Consider the following 22,895-nt stretch of genomic DNA (forward strand, 5'->3'; position numbering starts at 1 on the left):
GGGAATGAACACTGAAAAAATTGTTTCCTTTTGGAATATGTGGGAAGTTAAACTCTTTTGACACTTTGCCAACAGATATCATGCTAAAAAGTTGGCCTTGCAACACATTTTTACACTTATCTACAATAAATATTGCATTGTAACCTTTTGCTCAGCAGTGCATTTTCTCTATGAATCACTGATTAAGCCAGAAACTTTGGGTGTTCTTTTTGAATAAAGCAGCACCAGTTAGCTGAAAGAATTTAAATGGTGGCAATAAAATAAAATAAAATAAAATAAAATAAAATAAAATAAAATAAAATAAAATAATAAAATAAAATAAAATAAAATAAAATAAAATAAAATAAAATAAAATAAAATAAAATAAAATAAAATAAAATGACAGGCCTTTCGGCTTTGGGGGGAAAAGGTTGAATATTCTCATGAGAATCAGAGGAAAGTAACATCAAATTATTTTTCAGGAATTTTGATGCAGCCATGTTATTTATTCACTTAGATTAATAATGATTTCTATCAGCTATATTGTTGTTTAAGCTATTAATTTTACATTCTTGAAATGTATATTTGGTCCAATATTAAAAAAAAAAAAGAGTTTGTAAATAAACCCGGATTTCTATCATTCAGTTCAGATGCCTGACCTTTTTTAGAGAAACTGCTTTGCAGTATCATACATAAAAGAGTCTCAGATGAAACACGCTGGGTGCTTTATTAACTCTCCATCTGCACATATTTCTCTTCCTTCCTTTAAAATAGAGAGGGAGTGTCTATTAGCAGACTCAGGGGAAGGAAAAGGAATGATCTCTGACAGGGTGTACCCAGCCATTATGGTTATAAACTGTGATGTATGACTTATGTGTGATCTGTGAAAGCAGTAAATTATGGCCTATTCAATAGACCATGATTAAGCAATCCATGTCTGTGCAATCCAGATCAGTGTCAGACTATAGATCTGGTGTCTGCCAAACAATAAGGCAAGATATTTGTACTGCCATTTTGCCATTGACACGCAGCTTTGAAATCATGAATCATCTCTTCCAGGAAATGAACACTATTTGAGCCGTGGCACCACCTCTGATCCAATAAACCATACAAGCATAGACAGTTTGATGAGGCCATCTTAAATAGCAAGAACAATTATTTTAAATTCTGCTCCTATTGTAGTACTCCTTCCGGAGGCCATCCAGCTCCTTTAAAATCAATGACATTTTGCCACTAACTTTAGGGGAAAAGAAACTGCACTCTGTAGATATTCCTGTTATTTGTATCTGATGCAGAGTGCATTGACTTAATATTTTACTTAAGCCCCCCCCCCAAAAAAAGATGTATATCTGAATATCCCCAAAAATAGAGGTTATCCCAAATGAATAGTTTATCTAAAATACTTGGCAGAAGCTCTCCTTGCACACTTTAATGCAATAATCAGCATCTGATGGGAGCTGCTTTGCACCATTAACCAATCAGAAGTTTAATCTGTCATGCTGTATTCTTTATTCATAGACAGCATATCAAGTCTCCCATCTGAAAAAAAGCAAAAGTGCCCTTTTTCTGTGAGCCTCCAAACTTACGATGAAAGAAAAAGCCTTCTTAGGTGCAAGCATTCCTTTGCAATGCTTATTTTTTTTAGAAAAGAGAAAGATACCTGCACTTTGCCATTCTAAACTTCATGATTCTGCTGTATTCTCTGTTCCGTGAATGTAGTAATTTGCATTCGAGAAGGACTTTAGATTTTCAAAGTAAAATTCTTCCTAAGTGTGCACAGGATTGCTGGCTGAATTGCTTGCTCGGCAGCGATGAATGGGATTATTCTGGAGTACATTGAGTGCTAAGAATGTGCTTATGATTGAGGCTTTATAGCATGGCTCAGAATCCACAGTCTGGCAAAGAATGGAATTCCTGGTGTAAATAGACTTCATTTTATTTGAAAGCTACTGATACCGGGTCTCTCAAGCGTCATCATCCTTTCTGTATTCCAAAGGGGGAGAGAGCTAAACCTCTTTCCTTTTTTGCATATGCATCGTTCGCTGCCATGCTGCTAGGAAAAATATAGTCTTTCTCTTTTTCAGTCTGCACTATGATTACAAGATATTGTGGAATTTGGCTTTAGATAAATTCTGTGGGCTTTGATGTGGTCGATGGGCCAATATTTATTTATAGGTCGATCCACTCCCTCCTGCATTTGTATTTTATCTCTCCTTGACCTTTCATTTTAATTGCGTTTCTGCTTCCCCGCCTCCCCTCCCCTGCTAGACAATGTCCTGTCTCCATTTTCCTCTTTTGGCTTACTATGCTCATTTTCAGACATCTGGTTTTAAGCTGCTACTATCATAAGTAAAGTCAATATACATCAGCCCCTGGCTCCACTGGTACGACTAGTAAATGTCTGTCTCCCTTTCCTGCATTTTCCTTCCTTCCTTCCTTCCTTCCTTCCTTCCTTCCTTCCTTCCTTCCTTCCTTCCTTCCTTCCTTCCTTCCTTCCTTCCTTCCTTCCTTCCTTCCTTCCTTCCTTCCTTCCTTCTCCCTGAAGACTGCTTGAGTTAACTCTCCAACCTGTTCAGACTTTAGGCTTGCAGTCTGAAAATCTGCTTCAGTTTTGCCAGCAGCCCTCGCAGATCAGCATCCTAATGGGCTAGCGCAGCTTTGTGTCATACGTACGGGCCTTTCTCCTGAGCCTGATTCAGTGCTCTTACGTGCTTGCAGATGACACTAGTGCTATCTTTAGATGTAGCTGACAAAGAACACTGAAGTGCAGCAAGGAATCCAACTGGCTGGTGCTGAATAATTAGCGATCAATCTTGTTTGCCTCTCCTGCCTCAGCGCTAAGCAACTAAGCAAAGTAAAATTTGGATGTAAGTCAGTTTGTATGAACATAACCTTCATGGAGAAGGGATAATAGATATTTGAAACTCCAGTACTGGTATTGGCACTAATGCTTCTAGTCGTGATTATGATTATGATTTCTGTAAAATAGAAAGGCTACTAGGAAATTCATTTATTATTTTAAGATAGATGTAATATTGCAATCCCTTCTAGCTTCCTCTAACACATCTCCATGTAGAAGGAAATATGTTCTTCTGTTCTTCATTGTTGGCCTATCCACTGCTCTTGAATGTACCGGTAATTTTTATAAATGGTGATGTTTTCACATAATTGTCTTGATTTTATTAAACAAAACAAAAAAGTGTGCAGTGTTTTCTCCCCCCCCTTTTTTTTTTGGTTACTTTGTGATTTCATTCAAACTTTTTTCATACAAAAGTACAGCAGCTATTGATTGTCTAGTTATTCTTTTGCAAATACAAATAGAGAAGGAAGTTAGAAAAGGATTTAACATTCCAAAGTATTGACTGAAATCTGCTTACTTATGTGCCTTTGATTGTGAAGTACTGCTAAATCCTCTTTTGTGAAACACAGTTGCTTCTTTGTGTAAGAAAACCTGGGACTTGCTTATTAGTAATTATTGGGTAATGATTTCATGTCCCTTTTAGATCTCAAGCAAGCACAAGATATGGGCAGAACAAAAAAGGCCTACTTAGAGAGTGACTGTGTCTATTTTTAATGTAGGATTCTCTTTCTCAAAAAAATCACTAGAATAATACCAAATACTATATTTTATTATATTTTACACCCACATACGTATAATATGTGTGTGTGTGTTGATGGATTGATTGATTATGTGTCATCAAGTCAGTGTTGACTCTTAGTAACCACACTGATAGATTTTCTCCATGACAATTTATCCCTAGCCAGGCCTTTCAGGTCTTTTAACAGTGCACCCATCACCACTGTAACTGAGTCCATCCACCTTGTTGCTGGTCATCTTCTTTTTCCTTCCACTTTTCCCAGCATTACAGCCTTCTCCAGAGAGCTAGGTTTTCACATAATGTGTCTAAAATAGGATAATTTAAACCTGGTAATTTGTGTCTCAAATGACAAGTGTGGTTGATTTGTTTGATCTATTTGTTTTCTTGGCTGATGTGTGTGTGTATGTGTGTGCATGTATGTGCGTATGTATGTATGTGTGCTATGTATATATATCTTCCAGTAAAGTTTTAGCTTTTATTTATAAGCATGCATATATATATATATATATATATATATATATATATATATATATATGTTGTTCTGGTCATATAAAGTAGCTAGTAACCTCTCAGCCATTTATGAAACCTTTCTTCAAAGTTAGTTTAGAAGAAGGAGCACAGGAAGAGTCAGAAAATCCAACAAATTGCACCATGGTAATCTGATGTAACACTGATCAAATAAAAAGCTCTATCTCAGTAATGGCAATTGTAATAGACTCAAGGCAAATACTGTGAGACGTGATCAGAGAAATATAAATTCAATTCTGGTGTTTGCAAGGTTCTGTTTTAGTTATAGTTTCAAAAATCCTTATTTTAAGGATAAAAGCCTGAAGTGTGATGTTTTTTCCCAACAGATAATTGTGATGATCAGCTGGTGTCAGCCTTGTCTCAGTCATCATTCAGCAGTTCATCAGAACTGTCCAGTAGCCACAGTCCAGGATTTGCAAGACTTAATCGAAGAGATGGTAAGTGTTCCTTGGTTATTCTTCTTAATTTCAGAATGTTTACACAAAAGATTTACAAGATCAAGTGAACAGTATGCCAAATCAAAATGCCAAAGTGGAAGCAAGCATTTATCAATACTGTGATATATTTGGTTGAGTTTAAATGCTCTCAGAAGCCATAAACATCTAGTTTCAACTCAGATGGGAGGTAATCCGCATTCCCTATTTCAAATTTTACTGGGAATGCTTCATTATCACAGACTTTAGAGTCTCAATCATTGTGCAGCTAATGATACCCAATCTGATTCACTGGATGTGTGTGTGTCCTATTTTACCTAGTATAGCAGTGAGAAGCGGTGGCAAAAGGCAAAACTTTCTTGCTCTGCCAAAGGAGTACCAGAAGAGGGGAACCAAGGGAACAAGTGGCTCATGAAGGAGACAGATCTGGGGGTGGGAAAAGGTTGTCTGAATATCTATCAGACTATTTCAGGGAGATATCTCTGCAAGGCATCTTCTTTTCCATCTAGTATGAGGATTTCCTAACCACTCACCCCTTGTAAGGTAACAAATGTTAATATGTGGAATTTATTGTGCAAGCAAATTTAGTTGCAATGAAGTCTGGTAGATATGACTATCCCTCCTAGTTCTTTAGCCAATCAGAATGTAAACCTTTTGCAGCCAGCAAGAACGCTGCCCTTGAAGATGAGTTAGAAGCTACAGCTGGTCCAAAATGCAGCTGCCTGCCTGGTGATGGATGAGAACTGTTATAGCAGGATAACACCTATGCTGTGGGGGTTGTGTTGGCTTTGGATCCACCTAGCAGATATGCCATCCAGCCTATTTGACCTGCTAATTAGAATAACATGGGGTAGTTTGTGAAATGCTTTGGTGACATTAAGTTATATTCCCATAATCTATTCAGAAAATTATTCAATCAAAAAATGAGATGTGGTTAGTCAGAGAAGTTTTTATGAGTCTCAGATTTCAATCTGGCCCCTTCATTCTGCTTTTGACAATTGTTTGATAGAACACATATCGTCTTCTCAGAGAAGACTTGAGCCGATAAGAGCTTTGCTGATATTTTATGTAAGTATTACTCTCTGCAAAACAAATTTATTTCATTTAAAATGGTAGTTTTACTCTTCTGTTCAGTTGGCTGGTCAACAACAGGCTTAGGTTTAATAGGCTTTTAAGTTAATCTGTGAGATAGGAAAAAATCTTGAATAGGCAAAATTGATGTTTATTTTTTAAGGAATCAAAGAGCTTTGCAAATGCTCATATACCATGACAGATCATACATAAGCGTTGAGAACTGAGAAATGCTAAGAAGATTTATAATATATCTGAATAGTTAGAATAGTGTAGGGGAAAATGTGATAAGGTAAGGTAGAGGAAATTGATGACAAAATATGGCATTGTCCCTGCAGGCTTTGAACCCCAAAATCACCTAAAAGAGGGAGAAAAGTTTGCAAAAAAGGCTGAGAACTGGGACACCATAAAATGAAAGCAACTCATTCCTAATTTCTAGCTCATTAGAAGAGTGTCCATCAATGGTTCCTCATCTACCTGGACTAGGATAGCTGATGCTTCAGCTTTGATGCATCTGCTGAAGTATCATTTCCAAATTATGGGAAGCAATTGTTCCACTTTATTCTAAATTGGTCAGGTCTCATTTTGACCTCTGTGTTTAGTGTGGGAACTGGGAAAAGTGCAGAGAAGCCAATGTAGATGATCTAGGGACTAGAAATAAGGGTTGAGAAGAGATTAAAGTTGCTGGGTAGGTTTAGCCTTGATAAAAGATGACTAAGCAGTATAGGGGAGAACTCTTCACATATCTGGAAAGATGCCATACAGAAGAAAATCAAGATTTGATGTTCATTGTCCCAGAATTGGATGATTTCATTAGTATGTCAGCACACAAACTCACAACCCCCACCCCCTAGAACTGAATATCTGTGGAAATATCAGGGTGTTGGTATTCATCATGAAATTGCTTTTAGTAGTATACCAGATAAGATGCTGATGTTTCTACAAATTGTGAGAAACAGGTTTTATAGGTTGATTTAACAAAGGGACCATACTGAACCCATAGATCAGCAAAATAGGATTCTGGGTAGAGCTGAGATTTGGTGTGAGAAGAAAAAAAGAAGTTGACTGCAAAGCAACTTTTTATTAAGGATAATACAAGATGCTAGTGATATTATTCCATAAAACAGGTTGCATTCTAAGTATAGCCGTTGTTAAAGCTTGATGCAGAGTTAAAAGAACAGAAGCTTATGTCAATGGATCCAAAAAACAGGTGCTGATATGCCACTTAATTTAAATCTAGACAATCTATCATTTTTATTGCAAATGTTACTGGCTACCCAGATAATCTATTGTGCTAATGGAATATAAAATAAATGAAAGAATGCTAGAAAAAAGGGACATAATATTTAGTATGCAAATTATTTAGGTGAATTGCTTAGAATAAAGCAATTTGCCGTATTAATGAAACTTAATGTAAGGTTAAAAACCACAATCAAATTCTGGGCTTTTTCTTTATTATTGATTGACTGATTACATCTGTGTCCTGCTTGTTTCTCTAACTTCTTTGCAAGACCTGTGTCTGGGCCTCTGTCTGTGCGTATATAGGTGGAGGGAATAAGGTCACTGCATTTCACCACCACACCTGGTGCAGTAGGTTAGCCCAAGAGAGAGTTCCCCTAATGAGCTCAAGTAAGGACTTGAACTTGGTCTTTTTAGTTGTAGTTTAACAGCTGTAATATTTGGTTTTAATTTCATTCATTTTGAATGAATGACAAAAGGCACAATAAAGCAATCCCCTAACTTTCATAGCAACCTTTATGAAACTGATCATAAAATATTTGAAAACAGCTTGATTTTTTAGGTAGTACATTACGATGAGAAATATGAAAATTGGTAGCTCCTTTTCCATAATGATATTACACCCGCTAAGCCTCCCCCCAATGAAGTTTTGTTTTGTTTTTTGTTTTTACTTCATCACACTGCTTTTTATATGATACTCTGTGGTTAATTCCCACAAAACAATATCTTCCTCCATTTTGGAAAAAATGTCTAATCTAGGACAACATTCAAGCAATTTAAGCATACCCACGAAAAAGTGAAAACTACAAAGTAGAAAACCACAGGCTGGATCTAGACTCCCTCATTTGAAATAGGTCTTCCAGGATGAAGAAAGTTGCTATTGAGCCTTTACGTACCGTCTACAAAAACGACTATGTATTTACTGTTACTTTACTGATTCTTGGACTGATTTGAAGTTTGCAAGTAGGAAGCAAACAACTTTCATTTCTGACCAACTTTTCAAGCAAGTAAGAAGTGCAAACATAAACTTTAAACTCAAAGCACAGTAAAGGGACCATAAGAAAAATGTGTACTATTGAATGAAATTTGGATCTATTATTCTGTATACCCAAATCAAGAACTCTTTGTTTAACTTTGTGTAGGGTGAAGTAATATTAAAAAGGGGGCTGAGAAACCGCAGAAAGAGTGGTCTTCAAGAGGAAATTAACTTATTGGATACAGCATGCTGAGTCAGAAACTTACCCAGAAAGTTTGTCTCAACCAGTATTTCAGGCAGCAGCTTCTTAAGTCCTACAGAGGTATATTCAGCATACAACAGGGAAACTTGTGTTTTCATTGAAAGACTTCAAAGTAGAAGTGCAATAGTAGATGAGTCCACTGCAGTTGGGCAGCCAATAAAGTTAAATTGATTGATTGATTGATTGATTGATTGATTAAATAAATAAATAAATAGTGATGGCATAAAACTTCAGACCAAACAACAGAAAGCTCAGAACTGTACTGTCCCTGTTGTAAACCAGTTCAAGCATCAGTTTAGAACATGGTATACAGAGAAAGCAGTGTGCAAAATCTCAGTTAAAGCAATCTAATTAATTGGCCTCTGTGCAGCCAAAGGCACAAACATTCTGTCTGTCATTTAAATGTAATTTTAAACAGAAATAGTTAATGTTCATTTAAGGGAAATATTTTTCAGTAAGAAATCCAGCTGCACTCCAAAATATTTTATATGGAAGTATATGGGAGATCCAAATAATTTATATATATTATTGAAGAAATTTTAAAGAAGTAAAAACCATTACAGAAAATAAAGATAATAAAGATAAATAGTATATTGTGAAAAAAGAAAAGAAAAGAAAAGAAAAGAAAAGAAGGAAGGAAGGAAGGAAGGAAGGAAGGAAGGAAGGAAGGAAGGAAGGAAGGAAGGAAGGAAGGAAGGGGAAAAGGAACAGGAAAAGGAACAGGAAAAGGAACAGGAAAAGGTTACAAAGAAGTGGCTTCCAATCTTTTTGACAGTGGTTATAGATACATTTATATTTTGCCCTTTCTCTCTAAAATTACATCATGATTTCCTTCTTTCCATAAGCTACTCTTTCTAATCCTCACACCCATAAATCACAAGTTCATTTTTCTCTTTTTTCAGAAAAAAGTCCATAAGGGGTTTCCAGTCACTGATAAATGTAATTGTTGATCTTTCTCTAATCAAAAAGTTAATTTTGCCATCTCTGCTAGTTCTGTCATCTTCACCAACCAATCCTCCATTGTGGATATTTCAGAGCCTTTCCATTTTTGTGCACATAATACTCTTGCAGTAGTAATCATATATAAAAATAATCTTCCATGGTGCTTTTCTAATTGACTGTCCATTAATCCCAGCAAGAAAAGTTCTGGTTTCAGTTGAATGTTGATCTTTAAAATTCTTTGTATCATTATATGTATTTGAACAATTTCTGGCTTTTTACAAGTCTACCAGGTGCGATAAAATGACCCTCCATGTTTCCAACATAAATTTGAAGTACCTTTATACATTCTAGATAATTTTTCTGGAGTCATATACCAATGGTACATCATTTTATAAAAATTCTCTTTTAAGTTATAGCATAATGTAAATTTCAATCCTTTTGACCATATATTTTCCCACTGTTCCATTAATATGTTATGTCCAAAGTTCTTAGCCCATTTATCATACAGTCTTTCACTTGTTCTTCTTCCATTTCAAATTTCAATAAAATTATACATTTTAGCACTTGCAGGTTCATCATTTGTACATAGTTCAGCTTCAACTTCTGTCTTCTGATGCTCAGTTCCAAATGTCCTATCATCTACCTTAAATAGTTCTCTTAACTGTGCATATGAAAACCATTGAAGACTAAATTGCTCTGCAGCCAGTTGCTCTCTTGATTTCATCTTATATTCCCCATGTTCCTATTCTAACAATTCTTGATAAATTCACCATTTTCTTTCTTTCTTTTTTTTTTTTTTTGCCTACTGCTTCTTTCCTGTAAAATGCTTCTTCTGCTGAGACCCATAAAGGCATTTTTCAGGCATAGTCTGGGTTTATATCTTTTCCATATTCTCAATATGGCCCTTCTAATATAATAATTCTTAAAATCTACATTAACCTTGACTTTGTTGTACCATGGAAAACCATGCCATCCAAACTTCAGATCGTGTACTTCTAATTCTAAAATTCTTTTATGAGAAACATTTAATTTAATCTTGAAAGATTATATGGCAAGGAAACAGAGGGACCGTAGAGAAAAAAGATAAGCTGAAACATCAGAAAGTATTGTTAAAAATACAGTAGTTTGCCTGCAGTTATGGTTTTAACATAAAGCCTCTGAGATCTGTTCAGTGCTGAAAATTTATTATTCCATTAGGGCCTTTGCTGCTTGAAGCAGTCAGAAAGTATTTGATTCCCAAATTGCAGTAGAGAAACGAGAAAGGGGTAAAATAAAGGAACCACATGACACAGCTTTGTACAGCACTGTAATATCCTTGTCATGCCGAAGTTCTAAATTTGGGGTCTTAGCTAATTCAACTGATAAAAATATCATTGGTATAAAACAATCCCCATGAAATGTCATGAAGAGATCCATGACTAGGTTTCGTGGTTAGGTTTTTCATTTTTCAATTGTTAATAGCTGTCAGGTAGTTGGCAATTTAGATGGATTCAGCAACCTATTTGGGGTTTAGTCATGTTTAAATCTCTGCTATCCCATGTAAATGTGTTTTCTTTCAAGATATGGAGTTTCAAACATGGGCAATTGGAACAGTTTAGAATGTCAGTGAGATATTTCTGTGGCTTTAAATTGCACTGGCAGGTTCTAATTTGACTAACACTGCATATGTAGCTATCAGGGACTGCCCCATTTTCATAGCTCAGTAGAGTTTAAGCACATTTCAGTGGGAAAGAGTTCAAAAGTCTATTCTTATGTACAGTGAGTGCAATGTTAAACTGCATAACAGTGTAAGGAGATTAATCTTATTTTTATAGAGGGTTTTTCCTCCTTCCATGGACAAGAAGAGATCTAGATTGGAGTGCTACATGTTTATGTGTGAGTAATGTAGAGAGAGTGTGAGTTGCATGCAATGCCTTTCATTTAATTACCTTGTATTGGATGTTTTCTTAGTAAACTAAATCTCACATTAAAGTTAGGTAGAAATTTGTGGAACAAAAAGGACTTTCAGACATATGCAGGCAGTTTGTGACCTGTTGATCTTCCTTGGGGTGAGAACGTTTCAGGATTTGATCATATTTTCTGGCAAGATTTCACGTTGGTCAGTTTAGTTCATTTTGTGGGTTGTGTTTCCCTATGGTGAAAATGGAAATCAGGGAAACATTTACCTATTATCTAGGCTTTGCATACTTAGTTCTTTCCCAGAACAAAAGACAATTCCTCTCATTTTCAACAACATATTATGAAATTTAATTTAGTGCTGTTTTCTTGAGTTTATGTATTATTTTCAGAACAAAGATATATTGGTCAAGAAACCAAGAAAATAGATGCCCACAAAAGCTATCATGCCAAGCTGCCCCATAATATTCCTCTTGCTGTAGATGAAATTGTTCTGGTTATTCACAGAAGGTATTCACAGGTTTCTCTTGGTCAGAATTATTATTATTATTATTATTAATAATAATAATAATAATAATAATAATAATAATAATAATAATAATAAAAAGTTTGCCCTGTCTAAGATGCTGGGGACAGGAACACTGAACTTTTAATAATATAATATAATATAAGCCCTATGCCAGTTGACTGATCAACTCAGTGATGATTTATTGTACTGCCTCATTACGAGACAGCAGCTGCTGCTATTGCCTTGATATTAAGCCTTAAGGAAATATTATGTGGTGGCAATTTCATAAACTCCAAGTCTACATTGTACTTCTGAGATGAAATGGTCAGGAGCCTTAGGAACATTTCAACACTGTTCTGTAAATTTGACCTTGAAAAAGGAGGCAGGCTTGAGAAGATAAATGTGTAAAAAAAAAAAAAAATTAAATTAAGAATTGAGAAAATGAATGATACAATATTGCTGTATTTTTCACATTTCATGGCCCTGTTTACTATTCTTTTTTAAATGATTCACTTGCCTAAATAAAGAACAGTTTTGTTTCGAAAGACTAGGGGGAGAGTATCTGTGGGATAGACAGAGTCCCTCAAGCTGCTTGGGAGGAAATCATGAGAGATATAGTAGGAACTATGGAAGCTCCTAGATTAGAAAGGGCTAACATAAAATCATCAGCATTCATTTGTATTTGAACTATATAGTTGTCTCTTCCATTAGGAAATGATATGGATGACCTTGAGTTTTTCAGTTTAATTGTCTGTTGCACGTCTCAGCATTAATCTGTATTTCCCATGCACTGATTTTAACTATACTCTCACCAGCTATGCAAGTATTTAGTAGTTCTCTTGCAACTGAGAGTGGTTTTGAACAAATTGTGCATCTCATGACATGGTTACATGTTGTGTCCATCAGATGACTTTTTGAATGGTCAAACTATAACACAGATTCAATAATAAAGAGCAGGACATTGAATCTTATTTATGTAAGTTATTGTGGAAGTCTTTTTCCTAAAACTTCATTTTCAAACATGACAATGACTCTCTGTGTCTGTAATGATATGTGGGAATAGTGTGATGGAATGGAATTATGAAGGCCAGGCTCAGAGAGATAAACGTTTTCTTAGCTCGCTGGAGGAGCGTGGGAGTTACAAGAGGATGAGACTGGCACCTCCCTGAGCCAATGTTGTGGCTAGCTGACTTGGGAGATGGGATTCCAGTCTGGGAAGATTGATATCAGGCCTAGCCCAAGGAACTCCAAGAGACAATGCAAATTCAGTTCAGCTTTGTTTATTAGCTACAATCTCTAGCAAGAAACAGCCCCCCTCCCTCCTACCATCTGCAAACCTGAAGTAGAAGGCTGTGGACTGCTAGCTTGAGTCCGATCTTCCCAGACTGGAATCCCAGCTCCCAAGTCAGCCAGCCACAACATTGTGAATTCCTCAGGGAGGTGCCAGTCTCATCCTCTTGTAACTCCCACGCTCCTCCGGCGAGCTAAGAAAATGTTTATCTCCCTGAGCCTGGCCTTCATAATTCCATTCCATCACAAATAGACAGGAGGAAGAGCCACAGCCTAGACAACAGGCTTCACAAATGAAATCTGAGTCCGAAAGAGGGAGGGGGTGGTAAAAGCATCATAGAAGGGGCCCTAGTTTTGGGGAGAGTAAAAGCAAGGGAGGGGACAGGTACTTTCAGACTTGCAAGATTCTGTTCCGGTAACCTTGCATAAAGGTAGTGTTAGTACTCAGGGTTGGTGCTTCTTATCTGGACCACCTCAAAGTGCTGACAGTGTCAGATCACAACTGCATAACATGCCTTTGAATAGTAACATTGATTTTTACAATGTTACATTTTTACATAACATCAGGAATTGATAGAATTCCATTTTTGCTTTTAGTAAATGAAATCTGCAGAAACATGAATATGCAGTAAATATTATGACTTTTTAAACAGTATGTTCTGCCATTTCAATCATGCTAAGTGCTGTCCATTATAATATCTCCTTAAAACTAGGAGGCTATAATGATCTGTGAAAAATTACCCAAATATGCGTAGGCCTATATAGTTTTCAAATGTAAAACAGTTAAACATAGATTGATTACTGCCACAATACACAACGATAGAATTAAACCTAATGATACATAACACAGATATACAGTAGATACCTAAAAAATCTTATTTGGTTTTTAAGTTGGCTGATTTAACTATATTTATATATAATACTTCAAGAAATTATAAATAGGAGGTTAAAGGATTAACCTGCAATATGAAAAATACATTTTATTGAGGCTAGGAGAAAAAAAAAATAAGGTGGTTTAGTGTGTAAGAAGCAATCCCATTTTAATTTCCATTTTCATTGCTGCTTGTGAAAAGTTCTGTGAAATATTAGGGAATAAAGATAAACATTTTTCTTATCTTTTTCAGTATGCTACATATATGAAAAAATTAACTCCTCAAAATAATAACCTTCTTGGCTGTGGAAATCAAGATAATTGTGACCATGCTTAAAAACACTGCTCTTACATAAGTTTAGCTCAATTGTACTTTCTGTTATACTTTTAATATGATCTATCAATACAGTGACTCCAACAAAATTCATATTATTGCCAGTAGCAATTTAAAATTGGCTGCCCAGAAGTACATTCTATTTATCCCATTTCTCAACTCCTGAGTTTCTTGCTTTAATGCTTTCCTCAGCCAGGAGGCTTTCTTTATTCATACCATTGTAATGTGCTATATCAACGAGAATCCATGAATTCTGATCCATGAGGCATCCGACAAGGTTGCAGTTCCCCTGGGTTTGAAGGGAAATTTATGATCTATGTTAAAACTTAGTGGTTCTAATGGGAATTTTGAAATATGTCACTGTTCATGCCCAAAATATAAAATATAAAGTCAGAGATATCTTCATTTAACTGGAAGCTTTCCATATTTATAAGATGGTTTAAAATGATCTCATCTGAATTTAGCCTAAAAAGAAATAAAGTCTAAAAATTATGATGATTTTATAGGCAAGATGAGGTATATCAATGGAATTATATACTAGTAGTTCCTTATGGGACGATATGTTTGATTTTCCTGACAGTACAAGGGAAGTTGCGTAATTATCATAGAGTTACCATATTTATAAATGTGTGTCATGTAATTCAGATCTAGCTGTGTTGTGAGCTCATAGTAGCCAAATGAAGCTTATATTTATTTGCCCCTTTTTTGCTTACTGCTGCTCAGTTGAGTAAATAAATATATATTTTCAGTAATCAAAGTCCAATTATGTTTCTGCTTTGACGGTTACACTTCTGGAAATATTTGCTTTACAATAAAAGTAATAAAACAGCTGAATATAGTGGCTTTGGAATGGTTCCTAACTCACACCACAACACGCAGTCAGTTGACCAAGGCAAACTCATACATGGTTGGAATACAAAGGATTTGGGACAGTGATGTTAAGCATTTCATAGCATTTATGGTTAAACAAATAAGAGCTACATTCTGCTTCCATTATGTTCCAGGTAACATTCTATTATGATAATGGAATGTTTCATGGTAATGTTACCATCTGGGAATATTAGCCAATTCCATCTGTATACTGGCATCCACCGAGCTTTGATGCACACAACCAAATGCTGAGTCAGTCGACAAAAATGCCTATATTCTATCAGAGGATTACCTAGAATTTGGAAATATTATTATTGTTCTCTTTTTAAAATATTTTTCTAGATTTGGGATGAAATGAGTGTAGTAGTATTTTTTTTTCATCTTCACCAACCCCAAAAAGGGTATAAACAAAGAAAAATAAAGGACAAATGAAAGGAATACAAATAGTAAAGCACAAGTAAACAAGGGATCTAAAATATCATGGAGATTACAGTTTTATAAATTATCAATTACTTATGAATTATAAATTATATTGTATTGCTTTTTTTTAAAAAAAACTGAGAATCACTGTTGAGCTGTAGATCAAAAAAAAAAAAAAAAATCCATATTAGTAACCATGGTCAACACTGTATTAATCATTGACTGAATTTATAATCTATAATAAATGAATCAATACTGAGAATCTATTCTAAATGGAATACCCCATGAAATCAGATACAAAGTTTGGATGAGGTAGAAATCTATCTTAAATTATAGTCCAGGAATAGTTTCTAGTTAGAACTGAATTCTACGTCAGATTTACTTTTTGGATACAAAGTCTATATATTGAAGCATATTCCCACAACTTACTACAAAGAAAGGAACCAAACAGCCTTTCCAGTGAGAAGCACATAACATCCTTGCAGTAGTTAACATATACAAAGCTAGTTCAGTATACTTTGAAAGGATGTATGGTTTAGTAAAGTTTAATAAAAAATAATTCTCCCATAAGTTTCAACCCACATAAAAATGTAGTAACTACATTTGTTAGTGACTGGAAACCCTTTATGGAATTTTTACTGAAAATGGAGAAAAATGAACTTGTAATTTATGGGTTTGATGATTAGAAAGGGTAGAATATTGAAAGAAGGAAGCCAGGATGCAACCTTAGGAAGAGAGGATAAAATATAAATGCATTTATAACTGTTGTAAAGAAGATCAGAAGGCTCTTCTTTATAACTTTCCTTTTCTCTTTCTTTCTCTTTTTCTCTTTTTTCTTTCATTTATTTTCTATTTACTCATCACTTTTACTTTATTCTCTTTATTTCTTTCTTTAAATTTGTATTGTTTTTACTTTGCAAAGGACTTAATAAAAATTAATGGAAAAAAATGCTTTTGAAAGATACTTAGGACTGCCAAGGGTGACGGGTTTCATACTTTGGAATCTTCTATTTTTTAATATTTTTATCAAGTAAAGACATTTATATTCAGCCGCGTTTAGGAAAAAGGTGATTTCCAGGATCTTTGGGGAATAACTTATTCTGGATTTTATGGATCAAGGTTTTGTCTCCAAACTACAAATATGCTAGAAGAAAAAGAGTATTGCATCTATGCTAATGAACCAAGTTAAGGTTGGAAGCATTTGGCCAGAGAAATTCCACACAGAACTGATGTCAGTGGTCTAGCCTTGAAATAATAGATTATGGTAGTCATATCCTTTTTTTAATGAAAAAGGATTACATTCTTCTCACCAGATGGTACATGTTGTTGCCAAATCCATTTTTAAGCCATCCATTCTGCAGCAGAAGACAATTTCAGTAGTGGAGTAAAATATGAATAGGGGTCATTTAGCTCTGTTCTAAATCAGAATATTTAGCTCCCAATTCATACCATTTTACTGTGCGTGTACTGATAGAAAACGTGCCAAATTCACAATAGTTTTTATTGCTATTGGTAATGTTTCCAGAGTTCTGCTCTTTTTATGCATTCTGTCAGCCATTGTTTCATACAGATCCCACTACAATATAGTTACACAATTCTTGTTTGATGGGAATGTCTTCAGGAGTAAAAAAAAAAAAAAAGTTTTATTAGTGTCTCAATTATTTTGCACACACAAGTAGGACAAGCATTCACATATTGGACCAGGCATGTGTAGATTACATTTTTATTGCTTTGAATATGAAGATGAAGCAAATTGTGTGGTGTTTTTCAATTGTATGAAGGTTATTCCATAATGCTCTTCCAGATATGGAAATATAATATTTTAAAGGAAAATTATATTTGACTTTGTGATATATTATCTGCAAATTATGACACCAAATCTTGATATAAAAAGATCACACTATTTGATATCTTAAATATACTCCAATCGCATCATAAGGACAATTGGAGTCTTTATGCAAAAAAAACCTGAAATAATATGTCTAGTGCAGAAGCTACAGTCCTTCAAACTTTTGGCAAACTTCAAGATCCAATAGATAGTGTAATAAGAAAACATTTAATCACTATTTTAAAAAATCCTTATAATATCACTCTTTTAACAAAGCAATTGCTGGGATATACAAAGAATTTCCAATATGTCAGGAATCCACCAATTAATCAGGCAATCAAGCAATCAATTGATCTTGCTTGGACTAATGCTATTCATTCAAGAAGGCAACATTCAAAGCACACACAGATTTGAAGTGTGATACATGGTAGCTACTTTTTAATTCAGCTTAATATGCTTACATTCGTAATGTATTTCTGTCAATGATCAGTAAATAAATATTATAAATTAAAGTGCAAAAAACATCATGTTACAGAAGATGTTTGCATAAATTGTGCACACTGTAAAAACACCTACAAAATCTGGGGAAAAGTAGAGAAACAGACATGCAGAATTATAGAAATGTTTGTATGTGCTTTTGCAAACCATATTTGCAAACAGATGTAGGAACTGACTGTTGCAAATTAAGTGACAAGTGAAATAGTACTGAGTAAAACCATAATTGACTAATGTGCTCATGCATAGCACAGGAAAATAGGCAATGCTCCCCACCTTCCCATTCTGTCCTTGGAAAGACACAGAGTATTGGAAAACAGGTTGTGTTCCTATTTCTTCCCATCATTACAGGTAGAATTAGCCCATATTAGTAACCTTCTGGGGGAAAATGGCAAAAGGATCCAATTCCCAGCTTGCAATCAATCAATCAATCAATCAATCAATCAATCAATCAATCAATCGTAGCATTAGAGCTGATGTTTCTTCTGAATCATAAAAATGATAAGTCTGTCACTATTAAGAAGAAGAAAAAAGTCAGTATAACAGAACAAGCTCAATTCCCCACTGTATCTTTCCCTCTACTCTGAGCAAGTCCTTCTCATCTTTTTCTTCTGTTGGTATTCTTCTTGTTCATAAAAGTATAAAGAGCTTTAAAAATATATTTTCTCATGTATAAATTGACTTCATTACAGTCTAATCTTGCAAAAGACATGAAGCTCAGACATGATAGTTTCGGACCGGTCCTTTTTCCTCAACTTACCACATAGGTTGCTTGAGGGGGACAAAAAAAAAAAAAAAGCAGAATGAGTCTGTGATTCCGGAACCTAACTTGATAAAGGAAAGGTAGGGTACGAATTTTACAAACATTCACATTACATACTGTGATTTCATTTCTGCAAGTTGCTTATCAAAGCTAAACAACTATTAAGAAGTAAATTATGGGCATATCGTTTATAAACATCTGGCTTGGAGGCTTATTGATTGTTATATGAAAGCTATTCATTGTTTAGACTGTGTTTATTGACTAAACAATTATTTAGGCTTCCACACATCTTTTATTAATTTTTGTAGAGTTGAATCACTGATTTTGCCACTGTTTTCTGAGAACTGACAGAGGTGATTGCTTGCTATGAAAGGACCAATGAACATCTAGTGTTGCTTGAGCTGACCTGCTCATGGATTTTGGAGTTCTTTCCATAAAATCATAGAATTGAAAGAGATAGTTTATGCCTAGCCCTTACTCATGCAAGAATCCAAATTAACATATCCACAATAGATGACTGTTTTCTGCTTCAATATATTTAGCGAAGGCAATCTCACTAACTGATTCCACTGTCAAACTAGAGTTAAAGTTAGGTTTTTTTCCCCGTCCCACACATTCGACCAGAATCTGTCTTCCTGTAATTTAAATTCACGATTTCAGGTCCTGCCTCAATTTATAGACTACCAAATGTATAATATAAATGTTTATTTTCAATAAATGTACAATGTACACAGCAGTGCAAATGTTATGTACAAATTGTATTTGGGGACATGGGAAGCTTTTCAGACACTCACACAGAGAGACAGTGAGTCTTTAAGGAGCCAAAATCTCTTTGCTTTTACTGCAATGGTCTGACAGTTTTCTGGAAAAGCCAGAAACCGTGTGATTCCATGTATTATGTTGAACAGAAATAAGGCACTATAGCAGAATCCTAAACTGCCTTTAAATACATGGGTAAGGATGCAATCCTTTGCACCTTGGAATAAATCACAATAAAATTCCTTAAGACTTATGCTGCCTTCTGAGTGACCAATCTGCAACTTGAATTAGGGATGCTGTTTATCTGTATGCATATTATGCAAATCCTATCTTTTCTAATGGTGACTCAGGACTTCTGTGAAGTATTCTGAGTTTATCATGTAAAAGATTCTGTCATGTAATTCTAGAAGTTTAGTACTGAGTTTCAGAAAACCAGGCTTGAGGTATCTATTGGAGACAGAATATCATCAGTTATCTTCAGTTTAAATAATAAATACTTTGAACCAATTTGTTGTTTCTTCACTTTTAAGTAGCCATCTCTCTTTTAGACTGGTTCTTTTTCTTAGACTAAGCTATCTCACAGGGAATTTGTTGTATGGATAAAATTAAGGAAGACTGCTTAATATCAGGGCTGGATAAGGCCAAGGAAATAACTAGGTAATTGACTGGTGGTATTCAGCTTAAAAATGAACTGAGCCAAACCACAGAGATCCATCAACCACTTAGAGAACCCCAAAATTCCTCCTTGATCCAGAGCAAGTCAGGTGGCCAGCGCTTTCTGCCAGCCACTGATTCAGCTGTGGTGCCATCTCCCCTCTCACAGAAAGATGACTAAGCTGCCATTGTCCCCACCAGAAGTTTTAATATGACATAAAGGACATTTTAGCTGCGTTGAAAAACTTGCCCAGTTGAAGAAAGGAATTTCATGTAAGTTAGCAGATACAGATCCCAGTGTCATTTATTTAACTGCCAAATTTTGTTACTTAGCAACAAGGATATACCCTCCAATGATCTCACCGTTATAGGACAGGTTGACTAAACTGTCTATATTGATAGTTCTTGAGGTATACATTAGGAATATAAAATGTCCTGCTTTGTCTGTAATTTTATTTGATTTTGGTTCATGACCATAATAAAGTTTGAGCCTAGAAAGACTCCTTGTATACCAACTTGAGCTCCAGAGAAAAGTTAGAATACAAATGAAATAACAGATAGTTTCACTGGATCTCACTGACCTAATGAAGACATCGATTTTCCTGCTTAATATGAATCTGTTGCCTGTATTTCCTGCTCAGTTAACATGTTGATATTTGTGTGAAAATGAGTGATAGACATGTGCCAGGAATTTAGTTATGGTTCAGCTACAATGTCATGGAGTTTTGTTTTGTTGTCATATTCCCATGCTTCTGCTGTAGGCTGATTCTTCTTTTTGATTTCTCTTCCTTTTACCACTAAAGGTGCTGGTGGTTGGACTCCACTTGTATCAAATAAGTACCAATGGCTCCAGATCGATCTTGGTGAAAGGACTGAAATTACTGCTGTTGCTACGCAAGGTGGATATGGGAGTTCAAACTGGGTAACCAGTTACCTCCTGATGTTTAGTGATAGTGGAAGGAACTGGAAACAATATCGTCAAGAAGAAAGCATTTGGGTATGTTTATTTAACAACAACAGTCATTTTTCAGTCAACCAAAATTACTGTTGGGTACATTTCGGTAATATAATTTGATCAGAAAAGAAAAGGATGCTGTGTGATCAGTTTTAAAACTACAGTGAAAGAAAAATAGATACAAATATGGATATTTCAAAACACAGACCAACATTTCATAATACTTGATGCATGTAACATTCACTATTGAAAAAAAAAATCATGATGATGCTACTAATAAAATAGAGATTATAGAACATAAAAGTAATATAGTCATTTTATAAAAATAAAGAGGAAAAGTCCAACGTTTCCCTGAATCTTAATTTTTATCAATATTTGCAATATCAATCTAACTCTAAATATTAGAATCCTTATCATAGCATTGTATTGCTAAATATTTTTTTCTATTATATGAAATACTAATCTTAGTACTTTTTATCTGTGTACATTCACCATACATTTTAAATATCTTGTTGTAGTAGAAAATATAATAGAAAATTCTACCACATGATTTGGGAGATATTTGTTTTTCTGCTTGCTCTTTTTGAGAACCTTCAGAATAGTTTCATTTTATTTGGAGATTTTCAGTTATACTTTACCTGTTGACTTAATTGTAGCAGTTTAATTGTCTATGTGAAAGTTGGAAACTTTTAAATAGTCTGAGTTGAATCCACAGTTTGTCATGACTACCTTGTCCCATTGGTTTCAATGTATATATGCTAAAAAATGATAAAATCTGAGTCTACTGCAGTGTATTAGTATATATAGGTATATATATATTTTAACGTAAAGTTCCATTATTGAATAATTTAGCTTAACAACTTAGTTCTGTGATATTTTTCAATTAGCTACATTTGGAATTCTGGGGCGGGGGGGGGGAACAGCAGCCCCAGGGCCTAGAATAAGATAACTATTTCTTATATATAGTGTTGAGGATAATGAATAGCTGATAATGTAATGTCTAGACTCCTTAAAGATGCATACATGCACTCACTGAATAGAACAATTTATTAACTGAATAAATGTTACTGAGTAATTTAAGTATTGAAATTACAACCAATTTTCAGAAGAAGCTTCTGAGTAACCTTCCGTTATTTGGATAATGGATCCAGAATGTTAAAAGAATTATAAAAACAGCAAATTAAAGTTATTACAATGAAAATTTAAATGCAACTTAATGGTATTGCAGAGATAGAAGAACATGAATAGTTTGAAAAGGATTAGAAGATCAGCTATTTTAATCTCTCTGTTGTGGCCAAAATAGGGCACCTGTAAAAAAGAGAGACTTTGTCAAACCTTTTAATATTTTCTGTTGGGAAGATACATCTACAGCTGTTGACTGTTTTGCCTGCATGTATAGTTTCTCTTCAATGAAATATTGGGGATAATGAAAGCAATGAAGCTGCTTCTAATCTCTGTTCCAAAAGCTTTATATGTAGTCATTTTTCATTAATTCGTTCTTTTCTCTGCAACCCCCTGAACTAGTTTTGCAAGAGAAAAGGGGGAAAAGCAAATGTCACCTTCACCTTCCTTCAACAGGAGTTTTCTCTGAAGATGAGGCTTGTCACAAACTCAGATAATTTGTTAAAAGATGACCCAAACCAGCATCTGCATTAATAAAAAACATCAGCCATTTCTTAAACATCTTTGAGAGGTCTTAGAATCATAACAGGTAGCTAAAAGGGATCTGATACATTATTTAATCCAGTCCTCCTTGCTTAATGCGGGGATCTATTAAACTATCACTGGCAGACAACTATTCAGGGTTCATTTGAACATTCTTAGCAAGGAGACTCCATCATCTTAATGTTCTCCTCTAATTTCAAACTGCTTTGCCTTGCCCCTTGTTTCAACAGGGGACAGAATTACTCCCTTTTGCATGTGACTACCTTTAGATGTTCTTAGATTGTGACACACAGAATTTTGTAATTTGGGGCAGCCAATAAAAATGGTTTTCTACATGTCATTGATGTTTGAACAAGGTGAATTCATGATTGTTTGAACTAATATTACTTGATTGGCTGCTATCATGTAGGAAAAGGAGCTTGAAATAGTTACATGACTCAGATTGTACAAGCAATTAAAACAACTAGTTTATCATGCCCTATATAGACACTGTATGCATTATAGAGAAGATAATTTATATTCATGTGGGCATTATTAAAATGAAATTGTTATTCTCT

The 22,895-nt window shown here is 34.8% G+C and overlaps 1 protein-coding gene across 1 annotated transcript in view; it reads left to right on the forward strand.

Annotated features, from left to right (window-relative positions):
• CNTNAP4 (contactin associated protein family member 4) overlaps positions 1-22,895 on the forward strand; it is a 221,585-nt gene that overhangs the window by 52,919 nt on the left and 145,771 nt on the right. The window contains exons 2-3 of the mRNA XM_088129777.1: positions 4,433-4,543; positions 20,522-20,715. Coding sequence (XP_087985903.1) covers positions 4,433-4,543; positions 20,522-20,715 — 305 coding nt within the window. The remainder of the gene's footprint in view (positions 1-4,432; positions 4,544-20,521; positions 20,716-22,895) is intronic.

The sequence above is a fragment of the Python bivittatus genome, unplaced genomic scaffold (assembly GCF_059951505.1).
Source record: "Python bivittatus isolate LINGU-HERP-01145 unplaced genomic scaffold, Pbiv_v1 ctg000850_np1212, whole genome shotgun sequence".
Classification (NCBI taxonomy): Eukaryota; Metazoa; Chordata; class Lepidosauria; order Squamata; family Pythonidae; genus Python; species Python bivittatus.